This window comes from Hyla sarda, chromosome 11, assembly GCF_029499605.1.
Source record: "Hyla sarda isolate aHylSar1 chromosome 11, aHylSar1.hap1, whole genome shotgun sequence".
NCBI classification, from domain to species: Eukaryota; Metazoa; Chordata; class Amphibia; order Anura; family Hylidae; genus Hyla; species Hyla sarda.
In genome coordinates this window covers 96,749,345-96,774,420 of record NC_079199.1, presented here as the reverse complement: position 1 = coordinate 96,774,420, position 25,076 = coordinate 96,749,345, and the positions used below count along the sequence as shown (strand labels likewise).

The following is a 25,076-nucleotide window of genomic DNA, read 5'->3' as shown; positions in this document are numbered from 1 at the left end:
TTTTTTATAGATTTCAGACTCATGCTGGAGTCCTAAATCTCAGACTGTATCCGGAACACACACAAACTCTCCACTGCCAGGGAGAAATGTTGAGCTTGTCTGTGTCCCGGCTGCAGTCTGAGATTTAGGACTCCTGCATGAGTCTGAAATCTATAAAAAAAAAAAAAAAAAAAAAAAAAAAAAAAGGACTTGTAGGGAGACCCCTAGTGGTCATTTTTTCAGTGGAAAATTAAATAGAAAGAAGCATATTTTTTAATAACATGCTATTGGAAAGTTATTTTGCATACATTAATCTATAATATATCAAAAGTTTTTTGGGATGAAAGGTACGCTTTGAGATTGGAATAAAAAAAACAAAAAAAAAAGCAAGTTTAAATGTCGCAATTCACAAAAAGTTATAATTAATTACTTCTCTACTGTAAGAATAAAGACCAATGCATGCAGTGCCTCACGTAACCGCAAAACGAACACGCTAAGTGACCGTGCAGAAGCTTTTCATGTGCTTTACTATTTGGCACACAACGCACAATTAGGAGCGGCAATACTTATACTTTCCATAGTGTTGTGTTCTGCTGTTACAGGGAACCCATGGGTAACCGAGCCTCTCACTGATAAGGGGTTAAGGAAATATGTTTTTTGCAGGACTTGAGACACTTGTATAAGTGAAGGGAATGGAGGGTCAATAGTTCAAGGCTGAAGCTGAAAACCATTGGAAAAACTGCTGCCATTCAGCTAAGGCTATAAAAACTTGTAAACTCTGATTTTTAGCTTAAACTTTAATACATTCGCATATTAATACAGAGGAGTCTGAGTCGGGGAGTTGGAAGTACAAAAAATTGCGGAGTAAGTGTCGGAACATTTATCGACCGACTCCACAGCCCTTGGGGAAACAGCAGCATTAAAGTGGTACTCCGGTGAAAAACATTTTTGTTTCATATCAACTGGCTCCAGAAAGTTAAACAGACTTGTAAATTACTTCTATTATAAAATGTTAATCTTACCAGTACTTATCAGCTGCTGAAGTTGAGTTGTTCTTTCCTGTCTGACCACAGTGCTATCTGCTGACACCTCTGTTTGTCTCAGGAACTGTCCAGAGTAGCAGCAAATCTTTATAGCAAACCTTTGCTGCTCTGGACAGTTCCTGAGACAGACAGGTGTCAGCAGAGAGCACTGTGGTAAGACAGAAAATAACAACTCAACTTTAGCAGCTAAGTACTGGTAGGATTAAGATTTTTTAATAGAAGTAATTTACAAATCTGTTTAATTTCTGGAGCCAGTTGATATGAAAAAATAGCGGGAAGGTAAGGCTTCTGGGACCCCCTGCGATCTCTGGCCCGACACCCCTCCTATAGACATGAATTTAGGGGGCGGGCATGACGCCATGACTGGCCAAAACCGGCGTTCTGGACATCAATGTTTAGAAAGCTGGGCTGTGTAGATCGCCGGCAGTCCAAATGGCCGGACCCCACAATCTGACATCTTTTCCCCTATCCTAAGGATAAGATGTCTAAGGGTGGAGTACCCCTTAAAAAAAAAAAAAAAAAAGTTTTATTCCCTGTACCTTGTTCTAAATGACAGACGAGAGCCGTCTAAGTGTATAAGACTATCTCCAAAGACCGGGGCATCTCGGCTTTAACGGTTCAAATGTTGACAGGAAGTTTGAGGTAAATTCATGAGAAAATCCTAAAAAAAATTAAAAAAAATATGGTCCACAATATGGCAAACAGTGTACAGCGCCTAAGAACTTTAGACGGAGACATCTAGAGTACAGGTGTAAGATGACTGATGTTTTTTATGGGCTCTAGGCCAGTGTTTCCGAACCAGCGTGCCTCCAGCTGTTGTGAAACTACAATTCTCAGCATGCCCGGACAGCCTTCGGCTGTCCGGGCATGCTGAGAGTTGTAGTTTCACAACAGCTGGAGGCACCCTGGTTGGGAAACACTGCTCTAGCCACATACCATCGCTTTCCGTATAGCAACTTCTGCGATGGTACCACACTCTCCTGACGTTTTCTTAGTTACCATGGCGACTGAGCTTTCTCCAGCACGTAAGTAAATCATCCCTGGTCTTAGCTTTTGGCAGGCTGCGACCAGATTAACCATCCGCAAAATATTGGGTTTATGAACGCCTGTCACACCAGAGCGGTAAGTATATTAAAGGGATTACATGGTGGGTGCCTCCAGATTTTGGAGCCTGAACTTTAGATAAACTTCGAAGTTTTTTTTGTTTATTTTCTGCTTTTTGGATAGGACCATTTATTTATTTATATATATATATATATATATATATATATATATATATATATATATATATATATATATATATATATATATATATAATTTTTTTTTTTTTTTTTTTTTTTTTTTTATTGAAAGAACTTCAATATACTTGACTTAAAGGGGTACTTCGGTTTATTTTAAATGAACTGGTGCCAGAAAGTTAAACAGATTTGTAAATTACTTCTGTTTAAAAATCTTAATCCTTCCAGTACTTTTTAGCAGCTGTATGCTACAGAGAAAATTCTTTTCTTTATGAATTTTTTTTTTTGTCTTTACCACAGTGCTCTCTGCTGACACCTGATGCCTGTATCAGGAACTGTCCAGAGCAGGAGAAAATAGCAAACCTTAGCTGCTCTGGACAGTTCCCGACATGGACAAAGGTGTCAGCAGAGAGCACTGTGGACAAGACAAATAAGTATTGAAAGGATTAAGATTTTTAAATAGTAATTTACAAATCTGTTTAACTTTCTGGCACCAGTTCATTTAAAAATGAATAAAAAGTTTTCCACCGGAGTACTCCTTTAATAAACCCATCAGCTTTCGACTAACAAATGACAACATATTCTGGGACAAGTCGCAACACTGCAGAGTTTTCTTGAATATTTTCTAGATTGTTATAGTATTTGCAGTATTTTAAGGGGTACTCTGGTGGGAAAAAATGTTTTTAAATCATCTGGTACCAGAAAGTTATACAGATTTGTAAATTACTTCTATGTAAAACTCTTAATCCTTCCAGTACTTATCAGCTGCTGTATGCTGCAGAGGAAGTTGTGTAGTCCTTTCCAGTCTGTCCACAGTGCTCTCTGCTGACACCTCTGTCCATGTCAGGAACTGTCCAGAGCAGAAGAGGTTTGCTATGGGGATTTGCTCCCACTCTGGACAGTTCCTGACATGGACAGAGGTGTCAGTAGAGAGCACTGGTCAGACAGAAAAAAACTACACAACTTCCTCTGGAGTATACAGCAGCTGATAAGTACCGTAAGGGTTAAAGATTTTGAAATAGAAGTAATTTGTAATCTCTATAACTCTCTGGCACCGCTTGATTTGAAAATATTTGTTTTCCACCGGAGTACCCCTTTAATTTTTACAGGTTTTTTTTATGCAGTTTTTGAAGTCAAACAGAAGTCTCCTCCTTTCAGTGTAAGGAACCGGTCATCATTTTCATGCTGCCTGAACCAAGAGTCAACAGGACTGTCCACAGGTAGGTGGCGAGGCACCAGGTAGCGCCCTGCATCGCGATTGGAGTCCCGCTGGACCTAATTAACCCAAAAAATTGCGGGCTGTCACAAGTGATTTCTGCAGGTCCCACAAACCCTGCCCACTCCCGCACCGCAGGCCCAGACTCTATTAGTTATATGTCCCGCCCAGCATCGTGATGTGTGTGCGCATGCGCAGTCTCTTGTCCTGCGCTGCTGTCTCTTCCCTCCGCCATCTGGTAATGGAGGTGGTACGCGACTTAGTATGTACAACGCCCACAGGAATGGACTTCAGTGTAGTAGGAGCCCGCCCCTGAGGACCCTCACCAGCTGGTACATATAGTAATATGATACAAACAAGTGCACTACTCATAGTTTTACACCTTAGTGCCCACCAGACCACACCATATATTGACTGCAGTGACACTTCTATAGTACCGGAGATTGAGCTGTCTCTCTCAGCTTTTCCAGGCACCTGAATGGCAAATCTGCTTACAGATGCCTGCGTGACAGTCAGACCCTGTAATGATTACAGAATTAAAGGGGTACTCCACCCCTAGACATCTTATCCCCTATTCAAAGGATAGGGAATAAGATGTCTGATCGCGTGGGTCCCGCCGCTGTGGACCCCCGCAATATAGCATGCAGCACCCACCTGTATCTGCTTCCGGCAGAGCTGGAGGTTCTGGCTCTCGACCAAGGGAACAGAAGATCGTGACTCTGCTCCCGTGTGATGTCACGCCCCGCTCCTTCGATGCAAGTCTATGGGAAAGTGCGTGACAGCGGTGGGGGGGGGGGGGGGTGAGCCGTGACGTCACAATGCTACAATGCTCCGGCCCTGTGATCGACTGGGGACTGATTTTAACGGGGTGCGGCGTGCAAGATCACTGGGGTCCCCAGCGGCGGATCCTTTGGATAGGGGATAAGATGTCTAAGCGCCGGAGTACCCCTTTAAGAGTCCTTACAAGGTCTGACTGGCACACACAGCCTTGTCGGACACCCGTATGGCACATCTGCTTAGTACAGCAACCACATGGCCACCATTACTAACCCAAAATGTTTTCAGGGGCAGGCGGGAGTAGAACACAGGTTGCGGGAGATAATGGCTAGAAATTAATTGGGAGTGGGATTACAAAAACAGTTCCGCGCAGGTCTCTATCACCAGGGCTAACCCTGATGTCCGTGATATAGGCAACATGAGGCCATGTACGCACTGTTTAAAGGGGTACTCCAGTGAAAAACATTTTTTCAAGTCAACTGGTGCCAGAAAGTTAAAAAGATTTGTGAATTACTTCTATGTTAAAATCTTAATCCTTCCAGTAGTTATTAGCTGCTGTATACTACAGAGGAAGTTCTTTTCTTTTTCAATTTCTTTTCAGTCTGACCACATGCTCTCTGCTGACACCTCTGTCAATGTCGGGAACTGTCCAGAGCAGGAACAAATCCCCATAGCAAACCTCTTCTGCTCTGGACAGTTCCTGGCATGGACAGAGGTGTCAGCAGAGAGCACTGTGGTCAGACTGAAAAGAACAACACAACTTCCTGTGGAGCATACATCAGCTGATAAGTACTGGAAGGATTAAGATTTTTCAACAGAAGTAATTTACAAATCTGTTTAACTTTCTGGAAAGGAAAGGAAGAGACGTCTGTCTGACTTCAAAAACTGCTGAAAAAAAACGGTAAAAATTAAAGGAGTATTCCGATGGAGAACATGTGGTAAGCAAATGTTTTCAAATCAAGTGGTTTGTAAATTACTAATATAAAAAAAAATCTTAATCCTTTCAGTACTTTTTAGCTGCTGAAGTTGAGTTGTTCTTTTCTAAGTGCTCTCTGATGACACGTGTCTCAGGAACTGTCCAAAGGAGAAGCAAATCCCCATAGCAAACCTTTTCTACTCTGTGCAGTTCCCGAGACAAGCAGAGATGTCAGCAGAGAGCACTGTTGCCAGACAGAAGAGAACAACTCAACTTCAGCAGCTGATAATTATTGGAAGGATTAAGATTTTTTTAATAGAAGTAATTTACAAATCTGTTTAACTTTCTGGAGCCAGTTGATATAAAAGTTTTTTCCTGGAATACCACTTTAATTAATTTGCTTCTACTTTAGACAGTTCGTGAGACAGGTGTCATCAGAAAGCACTTAGACAGAAAAGAACAACTCAACTTCAGCTCATAAGTACTGAAAGGATTAAGATTTTTTTATAGAAGTCATTTACAAATCTGTTTAACTTTCTGGAGCCAGTTGATATTTTAAAAAAAAGTTTTTTTCCTGGAATACACCTTTAACCCTTCCAGAACTTATCAGTTTTTCTGGCACCAGTTGATTAAAAAAATGTGTTTTCCACCGGAGTACCCCTTTTAAAGGGATACAACTTTTTCTAATATTATATAAAATGTACGTACGTGTGTGTGTGTGTGTGTGTGCATATATATATATATATATATATATATATATATATAAAAATTATTTAAATGTTGTACCTAGTGAATGTAAATGCAAAACGCAGTGTGAACCCAGCCTAAACCCCTAGTGCCAAACTCAAAGACTGCCAGATGTGTACATCGCTGTGGTATATGTTGTTGTTATGCACTGTATATGGGGCACATACTTGGACCCCCAATATTGAGCAGAAGATCCTATTTAAATGATGATGTTTGTAAATACTAGTCTGGCTTTATAATATTGTTTCCCAAGCAGGGTGCCTCCAGCTGTTGCAAAACTACAACTCCCAGCATACCCGGACAGCCGAAGGCTGTCCGGGCATGCTGGGAGTTGTAGTTTTGCAACAGCTGGAGGCATCCTACTTGGAAAACACTGCTTTCTGGCTACAACTGTCTTATAAACTAGAACAGGTTCTCAGGGCATGCTGGGGGTTGTAGTTTTGCAACAGCTGGAGGCACCCTGCTTGGGAAACACTGCTTTCTGGCTACAGCTGTCTTATAAACAGGTTCTCAGGGCATGCTGGGTGTTGTAGTTTTGCAACAGCTGGAGGCACCCTGCTTGGGAAACACTGCTTTCTGGCTACAGCTGTCTTATAAACAGGTTCTCAGGGCATGCTGGGGGTTGTAGTTTTGCAACAGCTGGAGGCACCCTGCTTGGGAAACACTGCTTTCTGGCTACAGTTGTCTTATAAACAGGTTCTCAGGGCATGCTGGGTGTTGTAGTTTTGCAACAGCTGGAGGCACCCTGCTTGGGAAACACTGCTTTCTGGCTACAGCTGTCTTATAAACAGGTTCTCAGGGCATGCTGGGGGTTGTAGTTTTGCAACAGCTGGAGGCACCCTGCTTGGGAAACACTGCTTTCTGGCTACAGTTGTCTTATAAACAGGTTATCAGGGCATGCTGGGGGTTGTAGTTTTGCAACAGCTAGAGGCACCCTGCTTGGGAAACACTGCTTTCTGGCTACAGCTGTCTTCTAAACTACAGGTTCTCAGGGCATGCTGGGAGTAGTACAAGGGTTCCCTGACACAGAGGATGTGACCGTGCGCAAACTAGCCAATCAACGTCGACCACCGCCTGATCACGTGACGACACCAGCCATTCCGATTGGCGGTTGCCTGAATTTGGATTCAAAGTCGTCACTAACGCCTCGCCGCGCGCAACATTCAAACGTCCCCGTTGTTCACGGTCCCTCTGGTCCCCGCTGTCCGTCCGCTGGATTTTTAGTAAGAACAGCCATGGAGCCGCCTTCTCTCCGGGAGCTGGACACCCTAAAGTATGCCGAGCTGCAGAAGCTGGCCAAGGCCGCCGGCCTGAAGGCGAACATGAAGGTGAGACGGGAGTCTTAATGACGGTGTATGGATTCGGAGCCGTTTAATGCTGTTGCCCGTAACAACCAATCACAGCGCAGCTCTTTAGTTCGTTCACGCTCTGGAATGAGTAAGCTGCGCTGTGATTGGTTGCTGTGGACGGGATCGTTAAAACGGGTTGTTGCCCATAGCAACCAATTACAGCCTTATCTTTTCTTCAACTTTTCTGTTTACAAATAAAAGCGGAGCTCTGGTTGCTATGGGCAACAAACAGGTATTTCTTTTAGACAGCTTGGATTAACCCCTGCAGTTGCTCAGAGCGACCAGTCACAGCTGCACTGCGTTTGGTTGCTGTGGACAACAGCGTGGTGGTGGGATCATCAAAACAGTCTGTTGCCCATAACAACTGATTACAGCCTTCATGTCTTCAACCTGTTTACAAAATGAAAGCGGAACGCTGGTTGCTATGGGCAACAAAAACTCCCCTTCCAACGTTCCCCCGTCGGTCCGGTACAGGCCTCGCGGTCCAGCGGTGCTAACCTCATTTAACTTCCTGGGGACGCCATAGAGCTGTCGGCATATTACTGGCCATAGCGATGTCCCGCCCCGGCTGATGATAGGCTGTGCCCACTGTCATGTTAGGAGCTCTTGCCAGCTTCTTACATTACAGTGGGCTCAACCTATGACCGGCCGGGGTGGGACATCTCTGCGGCCGGTGATACGCCGACGGCTCTGCTGTGTCCCCGTCCCTAGGAAGTTGAATGAGGTCAGCACTGCTGGACCGTGAGGCCTGTACCGGACCGACGGGGGAACGTTGGAAGGGGAGTTAAAGTTTATTTTGTTTATTTTTAAGGCACAGGAATATATAAAAGTCTTGCACTACAGTTGTCCTTTAATGGTGCGTTCAGACGAGCGGATTTACAGCGTATTTTACGCTGCAGATCCGCCGCTGAAGAACCTCTGTATGGTGCCTTTGCATGTGCCTGCTCGGAGCGGCAATACGCCGCTACGTGTAGACACACTGAAGCGATGTGCGAGTCGCCGTGCATGTGCGGTGTACTCGCACACATCGCGGCCGCTCCCTGAGTTGGCCGAGAGCTGTTGCGATGTGCGAGTATACTGCGCATGCACGCGGCGACTCTCACATCGCAGTGTGTCTGCTCATAGCGGCGTATTGCCGCTCCGAGCAGGAACATGTAAAGGTACCAAACAGAGGTCCTTCAGTGGTGGATCCGCAGCGAAATCCGCTCGTCTGAACGTACCCTTAGACTGTATTGAAATCCGCTCCAGCATGGTCTGACATTTTGGCGCACTTTCAGCCAATGCGACTTGTCGCCAAAAAGTTGCTTTTGATAAATTAAGCACCAATGCATTTTTCCGTCTAGAATAGAATAGAATGCATCATGTTCTAAAAATCCTCTAAAGCAAAAGTCGCACATATTTTAGACTGCGACTTTCTGTGCGACAATTTTAGACAGGAAAACAATCTAAATCCTTTGATAAATCTCTCCCATTGTGTTCAGTAGGAATCCGGAGGTGGTCCTGTATATACGGTCACTCTCCATTAACATGTGGGGACAGTTTAGCATAGTTGAGCCGTGTTTGCATCACAACATATTTAGTTGACATTTGTTTACACCGCCTCTGTCCCGTACATGTGACCTATGTTTATTTTTATACTAAAAGAAGCATACAATTATGTATAATTAATATGTCAACATATCGCTTGGATTACTAGCGGCAGATTCGTTTATTTCAATGGACTGTACCTAGTTTAGCGGTGACTATGTTTGACCCATTTCCCCGAACTTATACAACTGTGTTCCCCAACCAGAAACTACAAATAACAGCATGCCCAGACAGCCATTGACTGTCTCAATAGGGAAGATTTACCAAGACCTGTGTAGAGGAAGAACAGAGTAGTTGCACAGAGCTCTCTGCTGACATCTCTGTCCATTTTAGGAAGTGTCCAAAGTAGGAGAAAATCCCCATAGAAAACATATGCTGCTCTGGGCAGTTCCTAAAATGGACAGAGATGTCAGCAGAGAGCACTGTGCTCGTGATGTCAGCAGAGAGCTTTGTTCAAAAAGAAAATAATTTCCTCTAGTATTCAGCAGCTAATAAAAAAATCTTAATCCTTCCAGTACTTTGTAGTATTCAGCAGCTAATAAGTACTGGAAGGATTAAGATTTTTTTATTGGCTGCTGAATACTACAGAGGAAATTCTTTTCTTTTTGGAACACAGAGCTCTCTGCTGACATCACGAGCACAGTGCTCTCTGCTGACACCTCTGTCCATTTTAGGAACTGTCCAGAGTAGGAGAAAATCCCCATAGCTAAACATATGCTGCTCTGGACAGTTCCTAAAATGGACAGAGGTGTTAGCAGAGAGCACTGTGTTCCAAAAAGAAAATAATTTCCTCTGTAGTATTCAGCAGCTAATAAGTACTGGAAGGATTAAGATTTTTTTTAATAGAAGTAATTTACAAATCTGTTAAACTTTCTGGCACCAAAAAAAGTTTCCACCAGAGTACCCTCTTTAAGGCAGCATAGGTCAATTATAAAAGGAAACCGCAGGACTGAGGCTATGTTTACAAGCCAGAATTTCTGCATGAATTATTAGCTAATACACTTCAATGGGATTCTGCTGTCCCCTTCACACAGCAGAATCTCCGCTGCAGGAATTCCATTGAAGTCAATTGGCTATAGATTCATACAGAAATTCTGCCTTGTGAACATAGCCTTATAGGTCGGAGCTGTGTTGTTTTACTGGATTGACTCCTTGGTATTGTTATGGCGTACAGGGGTGCGGTGCCGACTGTCTCCACACCCCCTGATCCATAGCGTCAGACATGTCTCCTCACGCCATCAGTGACTCCCATATACCTGACTGTCACAGGAAAGCCATCTTGGATAGATTGCTTGCTATACCATTAGTAAAATCGTATAAAAATGATGGCCTAGGGCTAGGCCAGTAGTTCCCAACCAGGATGCCTCCAGCTGTTGCAAAACTTCAACTCCCAGCATGCCCGGACAGCCACAGGCTGTCCGGGCATGCTGGGAGTTGAAGTTTTGCAACAGCTGGAGGCATCCTGGTTGGGAACTACTGGCCTAGGCTCTCGCTAGGCCATAGATCTGAGATCACCAGTGCCTGGCGAATCATATGTCGCGGATTCATATAAAGTTTGTGCGGAAAATCCAGAATAATCCAGGTGAACTCTAATACATTTTTATTTTTAGAGTTAAAGGGGTACTCCAGTGGAAAACAATTTTTTTTTAAATCAACTGGTGCCAGAAAGTTTATACAGATTTGTAAATTACTTCTATTAAAAAATCTTAATCTTTCCAGTACTTATCAGTTGCAGCATGTTACAGAGGAAGTTGTGTAGTTCTTTCCAGTCTGTCCACAGTGCTCTCTGCTGACACCTCTGTCCATGTCAGGAACTGTCCAGAGTAGGAGAGGTTTGCTATGGGGATTTGGACAGTCCCTGACATGGACAGAGGCGTCAGCAGAGAGCACCCTGGTTAGACAGTCAGAAAGTAGTCAGGTGGGCGGTCCTAATCAGTGACTGACGGCTATGTGTGCATATAGAGCAGTCAATCACTGATTAGGACCACCCACTTGACTACTAAAACCAGAATGAGCAGAGGTTTAAATGAATAAATAACTTATCCTGCAACTTTTCCCATAAATCTATACAGTGGTCCCTCAAGTTACAATATTAATCGGTTCCAGGACGACCATTGTATGTTGAAACCATCGTATGTTGAGACCAGAACTCTATGGAAACCTGGTAATTGGTTCTGAAGCCCCAAAATGTCATCCAAAAATAGGGAAAAGTGAGGATTAAAGAAAAATAAGTAGATAACTAATATAGATAAAGCAAATCCTTACATATAAAAGTAAGAAAGATCTGCTGGGAGCTGTAATCACTGTCTATTTAAGTGTTTCCCAAGCAGGGAATCTCCAACTGTTGCAAAACTACAACTCCCAGCATGCCCGGACAGCCAAAGGCTGTTGGGGCATGCTGGGAGTTGTAGTTTTGCAACAGCTGGGGGCACCCTGCTTGGGAAACACTGGTCGATGTAGAGGACAGGCGCTTCTTCGGGGTCCTGTACAGAACACGCACTGTCATAAAAAAGTAATATGGAGCCGCCCTCACCTGGTGTCCAAAGGAGCAGCTAACCCTGGCACAGGTAAAGAGTACAGAACATGTAATACCTCCCTGTACTGTAGGGGGCGCTACCAGACATCAGTCAGTGCATACACTTCAGTAATACAGGTAAAGAGTACAGAACATGTAATACCTCCCTGTACTGTAGGGGGCGCTACCAGACACCAGTCAGTGCATACACTTCAGTAATACAGGTGTTTTACCAGTGAATGTCCATTCTGATTGGTCGGTTCTTCCAGCCATTGACACGTTTCACAGATCTGAACTGTCTGTACATTGTATGTTGCGTCTGGTTTCAAGTTACAATGGTCCAGAAAAGACCATTGTATGTTAAAACTATTGTATGTTGAGGCCATTGTAAGTTGAGGGATCACTGTATATCCATCCGCTCAGCTCCTGCTCTATAACCTGACCCCTGCAGATCGGACTGTGCATTTTCTACATGACAGGTTCCCTTTAACTCCTAAATATAAGGAAAAAACTATTGGAGTCCTGTGATTTCTTTGTATGTACTCTGGAGCCGGAATCAAGGTTACCCTAGTTGGCACCAATCTACATTATTTTCCTTTGTGTATATAGCTAAGATTATCTATAATGTATATTATCACAGTTCTTATTTAATCATTACTTTATTATTTTTTTCCTGGTTTCTTCTAGGCTGACCGACTTCTTAGAATTCTGAAGAAACACTTTCATCCAGCTTTCGGCGCAGAGAACAGTAGCAGTGTAAGTCTTGCATATGGTTTCATTGGTTAATATAGTACATGCACAATAGAGCGCAAAGAGTTAAAGTGTGTGTTATAAGAATACGCAATAAAATACTGCACGCAGCTCACTGGGCCTCTCACATGGATGTATTATTGCTGTATCTTGTACAGAGCTGCAATATGAATCTTTTAGAGCAGCGGTCTCCAAACTGTGGACCTCCAGATGTTTTAAAATCACAACTCCCTGCATGCTGGGAGTTGTAGTTTTGCAGCACCAGAACAACCTCTGCTTTAGAGGATTATAGGGCCTCAATATTCCTCTGATTTCATACATAATCAGATAAAAATGCTGAGGGAAGAAGCATCATTTAGGGACATCATTCAGCAGTTGGACCCTAGTCCCTTATGCCAGGATGTGGTGCAGATTTGGAGAACCTACACCCAAAAGCAGGCAGAGCACAGCTGATACTCCCTCCAGTTGCTAATGATTGACAGATTTATCCCTATGCAGTGATTGGGAAAAATCTCAGTCTTTGGAAGGGGTGACTCACTATATATATATCAGTCACCCCTTCAAGGTCTCATTGAGAAGACCGCAACGTAGCACTATTCACATGATGGGTGAATAAACCACCACTTTTTTCTACCTACCTTGGAGTGCCGCTTCTCTTTTTTGTTGACTGGATATTCAAGGGGTATTGAGTCCTATCCCAGACAGCAGAGCACCCACCTGGACCTGGAGTCCTGAACACAGTGCCGGTTCTTTCCTGATCATAATAAATATATGGGACCCCTGCGATCAGACACTTATCCCCCTATTCTGCAGATAGGGAATACGTTTATTACTGCTGGACAAATAAACATGGATCCAAAAAAATATATATATATTTTTTATCCATGTTTATTTGTCCAGCAATAATAAACGTATTCCCTATCTGCAGAATAGGGGGATAAGTGTCTGATCGTAGGGGTCCCGTACGAGGCCCCAGCTGTGCCCCTTCCATTCATCTCTATGCACAAACGCTGTGTCTCCGCCTCACTTATAGAGATGAATGGAGGGGGCGTGTTTGGATCAGCTGACCTGCTGTGTGCGAAATGTCACGTGGGCCCCGTACGGGAGATCGTGAGGAGTCCCAGCGGTCGGACCACCCGCGATCAGACCCTTATCCCCTATCCGCGGGATATTAACGCTGGACATCTTCAACATGGGGGGGGGGGGGGGAAGAGAGGGGACAGCATCTAAAGGGTTAACCAATAGGCCTTTCTACAGGGGAGAAGGAGTAGTTTACAGAGATGACCATCCTCCTTGCACCAGGAAGATCAGTCATTGCACAGAGGATAGAGAACGGAGCTTCTGGACGGACAGGGGGGCTCCATGTCAGGGGCAGACTGAGGGGCTGAAAGACAGGGAAAGTAGTAAAAATAGTAAGTATACTTTGTTTCTAGGCCACACCCCTAACAACCGATTAATCGATAATGGACATCATTGACAACCATTTCCATTACTTGTGCTTGGAACAAGTGCAGTGATGAGACTACACACCCTCTCTGTCTCTACAAAGGCAACATGGGAAATATAGGCTGCATCAGCAGAGCCATATGAGAGGGAAGATGAATGACAATCCATAAATGATGCACCTACTACAATACCACCTTATAACATTTTCTTTACTTCTTTGGGGGAAAAACAAGGATGTTTTTTTTTATATTTTTGTTGTTGTCTAGGCCTTTAAATCTACTGCAACTAACCCAATGCCAAATCTTCCCTTCCACTTCCTCCTTTCTTTTCACATAAACATGTGTTTTTATAGTTTTAGGTAGAGATGAGCGAACTTACAGTAAATTTGATTCGTCACAAACTTCTCGGCTCGGCAGTTGATGACTTTTCCTACATAAATTAGTTCAGCTTTCCGGTGCTCCGGTGGGCTGGAAAAGGTGGATACAGTCCTAGGAGACTCTTTCCTAGGACTGTATCCACCTTTTCCAGCCCACCGGAGCACCTGAAGGCTGAACTAATTTACGCAGGATAAGTCATCAACTGCTGAGCCGAGAAGTTTGTGACGAATCGAATTTACTGTAAGTTCGCTCATCTCTAGTTTTAGGGCCAAGCATTTCTATTTGACCTGTAGTCCTGTTATTGTAGTCTACGGGAATATTATTACTAATAGTTTGATAAGGACTTTCCTGGCACACACGATCACTGACGTCATATGGAAAGTGGCAACACTTAGACTTTCTTATCTTGTAAGAGAATTCTGTTATTTTGTTCTTGGTGTGGAAGGATAAGAACAGTCTTTCCCAACCAGTGTGCCTCCAGCTGTTGCAAAACTACAACTCCCAGCATGCCCGGACAGCCTTCGGCTGTCCGGGCATGCTGGGAGTTGTAGTTTTGCAACAGCTGGAGGCACACTGGTTGGGAAAGACTGATAAGAAGCTCCAGAGGCACCTAAGGATGATTTCTTGGTGGGCAATTCCACTATGAGCAAAGCTGGAGTTCCACTTCCGCCTTGAAATCACTTTTTATGCGCACAAGAAATGGAACTTTGTATTTAGGTTACATCAGGAGCCTTAGGCCTTGTTCACCATGGCTGAAAATGTGTGGAATGTCCTCCCGAAAAACACTGACGGACATCCAGCACATTTGAATGTATCGGCACTTGCTAGGACCACCTGTAAATGCACCACCTCATAGACGGCAATGCATTTCCGAGCAGAATCCACAAAACTAATAGACCTGTCTAGTCTTTCTGCGGTTGCCAGAATTCGGATTTCTGCAGCAATAATATCTGCCGCGTGCACAGTGCAACAGAATCCTCTTTGAAATCTAAGAGAGACTCTGCTGCAGGGGAATTTCCAATCAGAATATTCCCCCGTAATTCCTTCCTCTTGGAAATTCTGCCATGTGAGCATAGCCTTAGATAGCGCACTGTAGAGAAAGAAAAGTAGGTCTGGTGTCTATTAAAGTAATACACTTGATGCTGTATTTGGCACTGCAGTACACAATAGCATGCCATAGGAGCCACCGAAAAAAGTGACGCTGGATTTAGGAAGTTAGAGAACCTTAAAGGGGTTATCCAGGTAAAAACTTTTTTTTATATATATATATATATATATATATATATATATATATATCAACTGGCTGCAGAAAGTTAAACAGATTTGTAAATTACTACTATTAAAAAATCTTAATCCTTTCAGTACTTATGAGCTGCTGAAGTCGAGTTGTTCATTTCTGTCTAAGTGCTCTCTGATGACACCTGTCTCGGGAACTGTCCAAAGTAGAAGCAAATCCCCCATAGCAAGCCTCTTCTACTCTGTGCAGTTCCCGAGACAAGCAGAGATGTCAACAGAGAGCACTGTTGCCAGACAGAAAAGAACAACTCAACTTCAGCAACTGATAATTATTGGAAGGATTACGTTTTTGTAATAGAAGTAATTTACAAATCTGTTTAACTTTCCCGGAGCCAGTTGGTATAAAAAAAAATGTTTCCGCCTGGAATACCCCTTTTAAAGGAGATCTCCAGTATTGAAAAACGTATGCCCCATCCTAAGGATAGAGGATACGTTTCAGATCTTGCGGGGTCCAACCGCTGGGACTCCGCACGATCTCCAGTGCGGGGCCCCAGCAGTCCGCAGGAAGGGGGCGTGTTGACCACCGCATGAAGTGGTGACAAACACGCCCCCTTAATACAACTCTATGGGAGAGGCGGAGCGCTGCCTTCGGCAATCTCAGGCTCTGCCTTAGCTCTGTATTGAGGGAGCGTGTCGGCCGCCACATTGTACGGTGATCAACGCCTGCTATCTGGCCGGACCCCCCCCCCCCCCCCCCGATCTGAAACTTATCCCCTATCCTTTGGATTGGGGATAAGTTTTTCAATCCTGGACTACTCCTTTTAATGTACTAATATGCCAAGATAAATGTGTGGGCACTGCCATGGTGATCATGTTGTCACCTGCAGAAGAAGCCATGTTCCCTAAATTCATTATATTGGTGACCGCTCCGATATCTGTAGTTAACCCGCTAAATGCTGATCAAACTTGATCATGAAGCTGTACAAGGAGGCTACAAACCCTCCTGTAGCTGTTATCACTATATTCGGCAATGGTCACAGGGGCTTGTGTCCCTATGGAGCAACCACCCTCCCCCATGTTAAGAGAACCTGTGAGGGCCTCACTAGACATCAAAAGGTGGTAATGTGTCATTTGTGTTTCTTACAGGATTCAGATGGTAACTCTACCCTCCCGGATGACATACAAGGCACGCTGGATGAAGAACAGGTTTCTATATGCCATGTTACCCTCAGACGTGGCCGGGCTAAAAAGGAAAACCATGCTGATTCCAGTCCAGAGGTGGAAAACAAAGTAAAAACCATTCAGGTGCAGAGTACTAGGCATTTTGTATTTCAGATTCGAAAACTTTTTGGGAGGGGGCTTCCCACTTTTGGGATCAATTTGTTAAGCCAGGGCAGTAATGGTCAGGTTACATGAGCACTTAGTTTTTTTAAATTTTTTTTTTTTTTACTTAAAGGGGTACTCCACTGGAAAACTTTTCTTTTTTTAATCAACTGATGCCAGAAAGTTAAACAGATTTGTAAATTACTTCCATTTTTAAAAATCTTAATCCTTCCAGTACTTATCAGCTGCTGTATTCTACAGAGGAAGTTCTTTTCTTTTTGAATTTCCTTTCTGTCTGACCTCAAGTGCTCTCTGCGGACACCTCTGTACATGTCAGGAACTGTCCACAGCAGGAGAGGTTTGCTATGGGGATTTGCTTCTACTCTGGACAGTTCCTGACATGGACAGAGGTGTCGGCAAAGAGCACTGTGGTCAGGAAATTCAAAAAGAAAAGGGCTTCCTCTGGAGCATACAGCAGCTGATAAGTACTGGAAGGATTAAGAATTTTAAATAGAAGTAATTTACAAATCTGTTTAACTTTCTGGCATCAGAAAGGGTCCAACTCATATGAAAGAAGGGGTTGTAGGACCTTTATGACCACTGACTCATTGTGCAACCCTCTGTCAGGGGACAGAATTACAGCTACAGACGTATATTTGTATTAGCCAAAGCAGCTGAAAAAATGTTGTACCATTTGGCTGCTGGGTGCAGTAAAAGAATACAGACTTTACTCTGTATTGGAGGAAGGGTTTATTTACATTTTAATAAAACTTTTTTTATTTTAATTTTTTTTTCTCTTTATGCTTTTTATATAGCAATCCTTTTTTAGATTCCTCTGTACACTCCTATACACATTAGGGCAGTGTTTCTCAAGGACCCCCAACAGGTCATGTTTTCAGGACTTCCTTAGTCTAAGGTGATATAACTCTGGTGATGCCCGATTCACTGACCAGAATTATATCACCTGTGAAAGACTAAGGAAATCCTGAAAACATGACCTGCTGAGGGGACATGAGGACCGCGCCTGAGAAACACAGCATAAGGGTACGTTCACACGAACTGATTTTTTTTTTTGCGGGTTTTCCATTGCATATTTGAAAGGGGGCGGGCTCTTCTCGGCTGTCCGCAGCAGACTTTCCGCGGTGGAATTTACGCTGCGGAAAATCCACCGCAGTCCCTACTGACTTCAATTGGGCTTGTGGCGGATTTTCCGCAGCGTAAATTCTGCCGCAGAGCCCGCCCCCTATCAGATACGCAGCAGAAAACCTGCTAAAAAATCCGCCCATGTAAACGTACCCTTAGGGTATATGCAGACTTCAGAGCATGGCACCTTAGTGTCTTTAGTACTACAAGCACTAGGGAGCAATGCTCTGCACACACCAACACACACTCCTATACCCATGAGGGGCTATGTGCAGAGCATTGTCTGTAGAAGACACTAGGGTGAAATGCCCTGCACATACCCCCATTGGTGTATCAGTGTGCGAAGGCCTGGGTTTACTGTGGCAGCATGAGCAGGGCGCATTATACAGTGGGTGGAATTACCTACCGGCGGCGGGTGACTTTTACAACGGTGATCTGAATGAGGTCCTCCAGGGCAGGCAGAGGCATGAGGTATAGCGCAAACAGGTGGCGGGGAAGGGGAAGTCTGCAGCGCCCCTGATTGGTTGAGCTTACAGGGTAGGACTGGGGGTCAGGTACTGTTAACCTAAAGAGGCTGCAGCGGTGTGGGATTTATGGAGCCTGCAGACATAGCGCCTGACTGGCCCGCACCATCCCTTTTGAAACAAATCGGCTGATTATTCGATATCTGGATTCGTTGACAACGTATCCAGTTATCGAATATTATCGCTAAAATCAAATCGTTGCAGCCCTAGAGGAGACTTTACTGTGTTCTATGTGGGGAGATTCATCAAGACCTGTGCTGAGGAAAAGCGGACAAGTTGTCTATAACAACCAATCAGATTGCTTCTATTATTTTTGAAAGGGCATCTGAAGAATGAAAGAAGCGATCTGATTGGTTGCTATGGGCAACTCAGCAACTTTTCCTCTGCACAAGTTTTGATGACTCTCCCCCTTGGTTCCCCATTTGCTTCAGTTGGTGTCATGTAATGGTGCAGAGTCAATGCACAATGAAGGTAATGCTGGAGCTCGCCTTGGTTTGCATGTAGCCGAGCTGAGATACATGTATAGTAAACTGCTGAGAGAGTGCATATGGGGTGTGAGGACCAGATACTACCTGAAAAAATCTCATATTATTCACAGAGGCAAATCTTTCCTCCTTTCTCTCTAGGGAGATGGTGCGGAGAAGGATGCAGCGGAAACTTCTATTTCTACAAGCTTACAACAGGACCAACCAGATGAGCCTCAAGAGAATATAGTAGTCACTGCTAAGGTGGCTAAAAAGAGACGAAGTATGTAGATCTAAAATGACACTTACCTTTTAGTGTTGTGTTTTTTTAATTTTTTTTATTGGTAATAAGGACCCTTTCACAATTCCATTGCTCCCAGTTGAGAACGGCCGTTAAAGTCATTATTTTTTTTTGTCACTTTAATGGCCATTCTCGTGACGGGGAGCAACGGGCAACAACGGGTCCCGGCGGCTCCCATTTACTATTAGGGGGGCCGCCGGGAACGGTTATATTTTTTTTGACGGGAATAGCGGGTGAAAAAAAAACCGGCTCTTGCAGTAATTTTTCTCCCGATATTCTCTCCGGGCTCCCCTGACGCCGTGTCATAACGGCAGTGTGAAAGTAGCCTAACATATTACTGGTGAATTTATTCACTCCATAATACAACCAAATGTTCAAGCCTAATCTCGGGGGTCACAACACTTTAGGGATCTAGGATGCTGAGAGCTCAGGTCAGCAGCCCCATAACTGGACTGGGACCAAGCTGTTCCTTGGACATAAGATGTAATATTCCCACTGGAAACGGACCTAAGGCAAATGTCATAAGAACAATAAAGTAAATGCAGACATTTTATAAATGGAGAAATAAGAGAATGTGGTTTCAAACGTACATATTTTTGCAGGTAAAGGTAAATCCTCATCTGGCAGAAAACTTAGCAGCAAGATCCCGAAGAGTTCTGGGAAATCCAAAGCTGGATCAAAACCTTCGACTCCCAGTAAGTCAAACACCCAACGTGAAAGTTGTCTTCATGTCCGATTTTTATAGCATTACGTTATATGAAATAAAAATCCATAGATTTCAAGAGGTTGCACGAAGCCCACTTCAAAAAGATGGAATCGATAGACAAATACTTGGAGAGAAAGCAGAAGCGTCTGGATGCAATAACCACCTCCATCCAAGAAGTGAAGGTACGTGCTGCCGTTATGTTCAACTTCTCACAAAAACCTCCAAAAAAGTAAAAATCACACATGAAAAACTCTTAAAAAATACACGAGGTCTAGGCACGTTTCCAGACGGACTTAAATTCTATAAAAAACCCAGTCTTAAACAGAACCAAAATCTGTTTCATCATCAAGCTTCAGAAGTTTTGCAGTTCAGTGTTAGTTTTCTGTTTTCCCAGTCAGGGAGCCCCCAGCTGTTGCAAAACTACAACTTCCAGCATGCCCGGACAGCCTGTGGCTTGCTGGCACTTAGTTGTACACTAGGGTAGAATCAAAAAATTTGTCGATAAATTGACAGATTACTTGTTCAATTAATCAACTAAACAGATTAAAAAAGAAACCTGAATTAGAGGACCAGAGAATAGATAACAGTAGGACGGGATGAAGTAGGGCCCATATTGTGAAGTGTTAAAGGGGAATAGAGGGGACAGCACCTGAAGGGTTAACAGGGGGTGGGGAAAGAGGGGACAGCACCTGAAGGGTTTACAGGGAGAAGAGAGTGGGGACAGCACCTAAAGGTCAACAGGCTAAAGAGAATGGGCAGCACCTAAAGGGTTTACCTATGAGCCGGAGCCTCGCTGCAGGGGAGAATAAGCAATTCACAGACCTTAAAAGGTTAAGTCTTATGCCTGACAGTAAAGACAAACTTATCCCCTATCCTGCAGATATCCCCTATCCTAAGTTTTAGATTGTGGGGGTCCGAGCGCTGTGGCCCCCCGCGATCATCTGTACGGAGCCCTGGCTTTCCCACAGAGTGCCGTCATGTCCCCTCAATATATCTATAGGAGAGCCGAAGATTGCCGAACTGCTCTCCTATGGAGATATATGGAGGGGGTTGTGACGCGTCACTTTGTGGAAAAGCCGAGGCTCCGTACAGACTATCGCAGGGGGCCACAATGCTCGGACCCCTCGGACTGCAGGATAGGGGATACGTTTTTCTGTACTGTCAGGCATGAGACTTATCCTTTTAATAATGACCATCCTCCCTGCACAAGGAAGATCTGTCACTGCAGGGAGGGTGGAGAACGGAGCGTCTGGCAGGTGCAGGGAGTGGGCGGCTTCGGCAATGTTAGGACCAAAGGCTTCTTGTGAACAGCGGCACCTAGGACACGGATAGCGCTGTCTTCCGGACTGTACCCCAGGTTGAGGTCTCGTGCTGAAGGTAGGCCGCAGAGGTAATAATAGTAGGTTGGCTAGGCCACGCCCCCTAACGCCGATGAATTGATAATATGAATTGACACCTCTTTGTTTTTAATCGATAACATTGATTAATCATTGTAGCCCTATTGTACACTAACATGCATTAATGGTTTGGTATACACAGTAAAATGTGTATGTAAGGAGAGCATCTACACGTTTAAGATTTTCTCCCATTTTTCACTATAGAGTATAATAAAAAATGAAAATATATATATATTTTTTTTTCTTTTTCCTGTCATCCAGATGCTGACTGAGGGCTCCGAGCAGCTTTCACTGAAAAAGACACCAGGCAGCAACTCTAAGGTAATGAGCACAATAATGTGCGGCTCTCTATACTGTAAAGTGTGCCTGTGTCTATCACATATAGAAGTAATAGTTGGCATCTACATTGCATTATATGCTTCATATAACATCTTGCAGGGAAAACACTATGTGATGCAGAGTACACAATAAATGCTCATAATCTCTGTATATACAGTGGTCCCTCAACATACGATGGTAATTCGTTCCAAATGACCCTTCGTTTGTCGAATCCATCGTATGTTGAGGGATTCGTGCAATGTAAAGTATAGGAAGTTATACTCACCTGTCCCCGCCGCTCCGGACCGCGTCATCACCGCTCCCGATGCTGTCCCAGGGGCTCCCGATGCTGTCCCGCTTCTCCGGCGTCTTCTTCGGGATTCTCCGGCTTCTTCCGCATCTTCTCCGGTGTCCGGCCTCGCTTTTTGGTGACGTTATTACGTTGCTGCGCTGGGACGGCGTGTGCAGCGACGTAATAACGATGCCGGAAAGCGAGGCCCGGACCCCGGAGAAGATGCAGAAGATGCCGGAGGATCGCGAAGTGGACCCGGAGCAGCGGGGATAGGTAAGTGAACCTGTCCGGGATGCTTAAACTGCTATCCGACAGCAGCTTAAGCATTTTGCGCTGTCTGATAGCAGTTAATGCGATGGCCCCGACATATAAAAGCATCGTATGTCGATGCTGACATCCTCTGAGAGGCCATCGTATGTCAATTTGATCATATGTCGGGGCCATTGCATGTCGGGGGGTTACTGTGTGCAGCATTTATCTCTCATGCTATTGACATTGTCCCTGTGGTTATATTTATGACCCATACTTCAGATCTCTGTATTGCTTTTATTACCAGGTACCAGCTTGGCACTTAGGACTGTTGTTCAAACCCAAGAGGGCAGCACATGTACTTCACACTAGATTTATTTATTTTTCTTAAAGGGGTACTCCGCCCCAGACGTATGGCGATGTCTAGGAGCGGAGTACCCCCGCGATCTCTATGCTGAACCCGGTATCAGTTTAGTGTGTCTGGTTCAGCGCCGCAGGCTCGTGACGTCATGGCCACGCACCCTCAATGCATGTCTATGGGAGGGGGCGTGACGAAGTCACGCCCCCTCCCATAGACTTGCATTGAAGGGGCGTGGTCGTGACATCACGAGCAGGGTGTGACTGTGACGAGCACTCCGCCCTGCATCGACAGTCATCGGGCACTGAGTGAAGTTCGCTCCGTGCACAGGGTGTCCGGGGTGCCGCAGCCGAGATCAGACATCTTATCCCCTATCCTAAGGGCGGAGAACCCCTTTAAGTAATTTGCCATACAAGGATCTTTATCAACCGGACTTCGAACACATGGCTTGTATAATCCTTCCGGCCTTCCATCAATGCCAGCATGTTATTATTGCGGCAATGTCTACCATGTAGCCACAGTAGACTAGATGGATTATTGTAAGTATATGACAAGAAATATAGTTAGTGAAGAATCTTTTTTCTTTTTAGTTAATAAAACACACGAAATCTCTTCCCAAAACGATCTGTTTTTTTTTTTTTTTTTTTTTCCAATCTTAGAAATCTTTGCCGAATAGATTCTCTTTACTAAGTCCAAAACCACAGACGAGTTACCTATCGGCAAAAACGCCGGCAAACCAAAGGTCTGCAGGCAAGAGGAGTATACTGGTTGACAAATCTGGTGTTAAACCGTCTACATTTTCATCATCTAAAATGAACGTGAGGTAAGTAATTTTATAAGGCTGTCATTTCTCTCTCTTGCCTTTTCGGATCCACTTTTGGCTACCTGCAGTAGGTCTGCCTCCTAGCCTATAATGCCTGTGCCATTAAATGGGTACTTTGGTGGAAATTTTTATTTCTTTATTTTTTTTCATTTTTAAATCAACTGATTCCAGAAAGTTATATACAGATGTGTAAATTATTTCTATTTAATCCTTCCAGTACTTAACAGCTGCTGTTCACTACAGAGGAAGTTCTTTTCTTTACGAATTTATTTTCTGTCTTACCAGTGCTCTCTGCTGGCACCTCTGTCCATGTCAGGAACTATGTTTTGCTATGAGGATTTGCTCCTACTCTGGACAGTTCCTGACATTTGACAGAGGTGTCAACAGAGAGCACTATAGTCAGAGAGTAAAGAAATTCAAAAAGAAAAGAACTTCCTCTGTAGTTTACAGCAGCTGATAAGTACTGGAAGGATTAAGATTTTTAAATAGAAATAATTTACAAATCTGTTTAACTTTCTGGCACCAGTTGATTAAAAAAAATATATATATTGTTCTCCACTGGAGTACCCCATTTTAAAAGGGGTATTCCATCACGTTTCCCTATCCTGTCGTTAGGGGATATGTCTGACCACTGTGACCCCCCCCCCCCCCCCAGGATGTCCAGAACACAGCCCCAATTCTCCCTGACGCATGGAGCGGTGTGTTGGCACGCGCTCCACCCATTGTCTTTGGGAACGCCTCAGGTTCCTGACTACAGCACTGTAAAGTCTGATTTACGTTATTATTTTATTACTCTGAGGTTGTCACATTGACTTCTTTACATTGATTCAGGTTTTCTGGAGCCACAAAGGACAATGAGCACAAGTACTCCTTGGTAAAGACACCCGCCAGGAAATCCTCTACTTTTCTACCCAACGCAGACAACAGTGAAGCAAGAAAAAGTTTACCACTGGCTAAAAAGAAACCCGCGCAGGGTACTGAAGAAACCAACACTCCAGCAGGTATTTGTCGTCGCTGTGTGTGTCAATCAGTATGAGATATACCTTGGAAAGTTTATATCCTGGTCCATGGACTTTAATGTGCTAAATAGAGATGAGCGAACTTACAGTAAATTCGATTCGTCACAAACTTCTCGGCTCGGCAGTTGATGACTTTTCCTGCATAAATGAGTTCAGCTTTCAGGTGCTCCGGTGGGCTGGAAAAGGTGGAGACAGTCCTAGGAAAGAGTCTTCTAGGACTGTCTCCACCTTTTCCAGCCCACCGGAGCACCTGAAAGCTGAACTCATTTATGCAGGAAAAGTCATCAACTGCCGAGCCGAGAAGTTCGTGACGAATCAAATTTACTGTAAGTTCGCTCATCTCTAATAACCATATTATGAACCAGGGACTAGGCAAGTGTTTCCCAACCAGGGTGCCTCCAGCTGTTGCAAAACTACAACTCCCAGCATGCCCGGACAGCCAATGGCTGTCCGGGCATGCTGGGAGTTGTAGTTTTGCAACAGCTGGAGGCACCCTGGTTGGGAAACGCTTGCCTAGGCACTGATTATGTTAATCCTATTCATGCACGTTGACCACTGCTTTATTCACACGGGGGCAAGGGACCCTCTTTTTGTGATTGGACAATCAGAGATTAGACATTTACCAGTCCTGTGTATGGGCAGATTTATTTATTTATTAAATTTTTTTTTTGTGCGCCATTTTTACCTGCTTTATCTGTCTATGTATCTATCACTCTACTTTACTAGCTTGAAGTCAAAAGATAGGGAAGAAATGCAACCCAAAGGTGAAGGTACTAAAACAATTTAGGTCAAATGCCACATAAAGGGTGTATCCTTAAAGGGGTACTCTGCTGGAAACCATATAATATTTATTAATTTATTTTTTTTAATCTACTGATGCCAGAAAGTTAAACAGATTTGTAAATTACTTCTATTTAAAAATCTTAATCCTTCCAGTACTTATCAGCTGCTGTATATGCTCCACAGGAAGTTATTTTACTTTT

The 25,076-nt window shown here is 44.1% G+C and overlaps 1 protein-coding gene across 3 annotated transcripts in view; it reads left to right on the top strand.

Moving 5' to 3' along the window:
* Positions 1–7,019: 7,019 nt before the first annotated feature.
* Positions 7,020–25,076, top strand: part of NUSAP1 (nucleolar and spindle associated protein 1) — a 27,550-nt gene continuing 9,493 nt past the window's right edge. For 2 of the 3 annotated variants that reach the window (XR_008848699.1, XM_056545397.1), the window contains exons 1-9: positions 7,020–7,244; positions 12,055–12,123; positions 16,323–16,481; positions 18,793–18,913; positions 19,534–19,626; positions 19,707–19,819; positions 21,296–21,355; positions 22,911–23,074; positions 23,906–24,075. Coding sequence is in view for 2 of the 3 variants with exons in the window: in XM_056545397.1 (XP_056401372.1) it covers positions 7,152–7,244; positions 12,055–12,123; positions 16,323–16,481; positions 18,793–18,913; positions 19,534–19,626; positions 19,707–19,819; positions 21,296–21,355; positions 22,911–23,074; positions 23,906–24,075 (1,042 nt within the window). In the remaining variant the exon portion in view is untranslated. Of the gene's footprint in view, positions 7,245–7,411; positions 7,498–12,054; positions 12,124–16,322; positions 16,482–18,792; positions 18,914–19,533; positions 19,627–19,706; positions 19,820–21,295; positions 21,356–22,910; positions 23,075–23,905; positions 24,076–25,076 lie in introns of those variants that run through there. The other variant, XM_056545398.1, reaches the window with a different exon arrangement.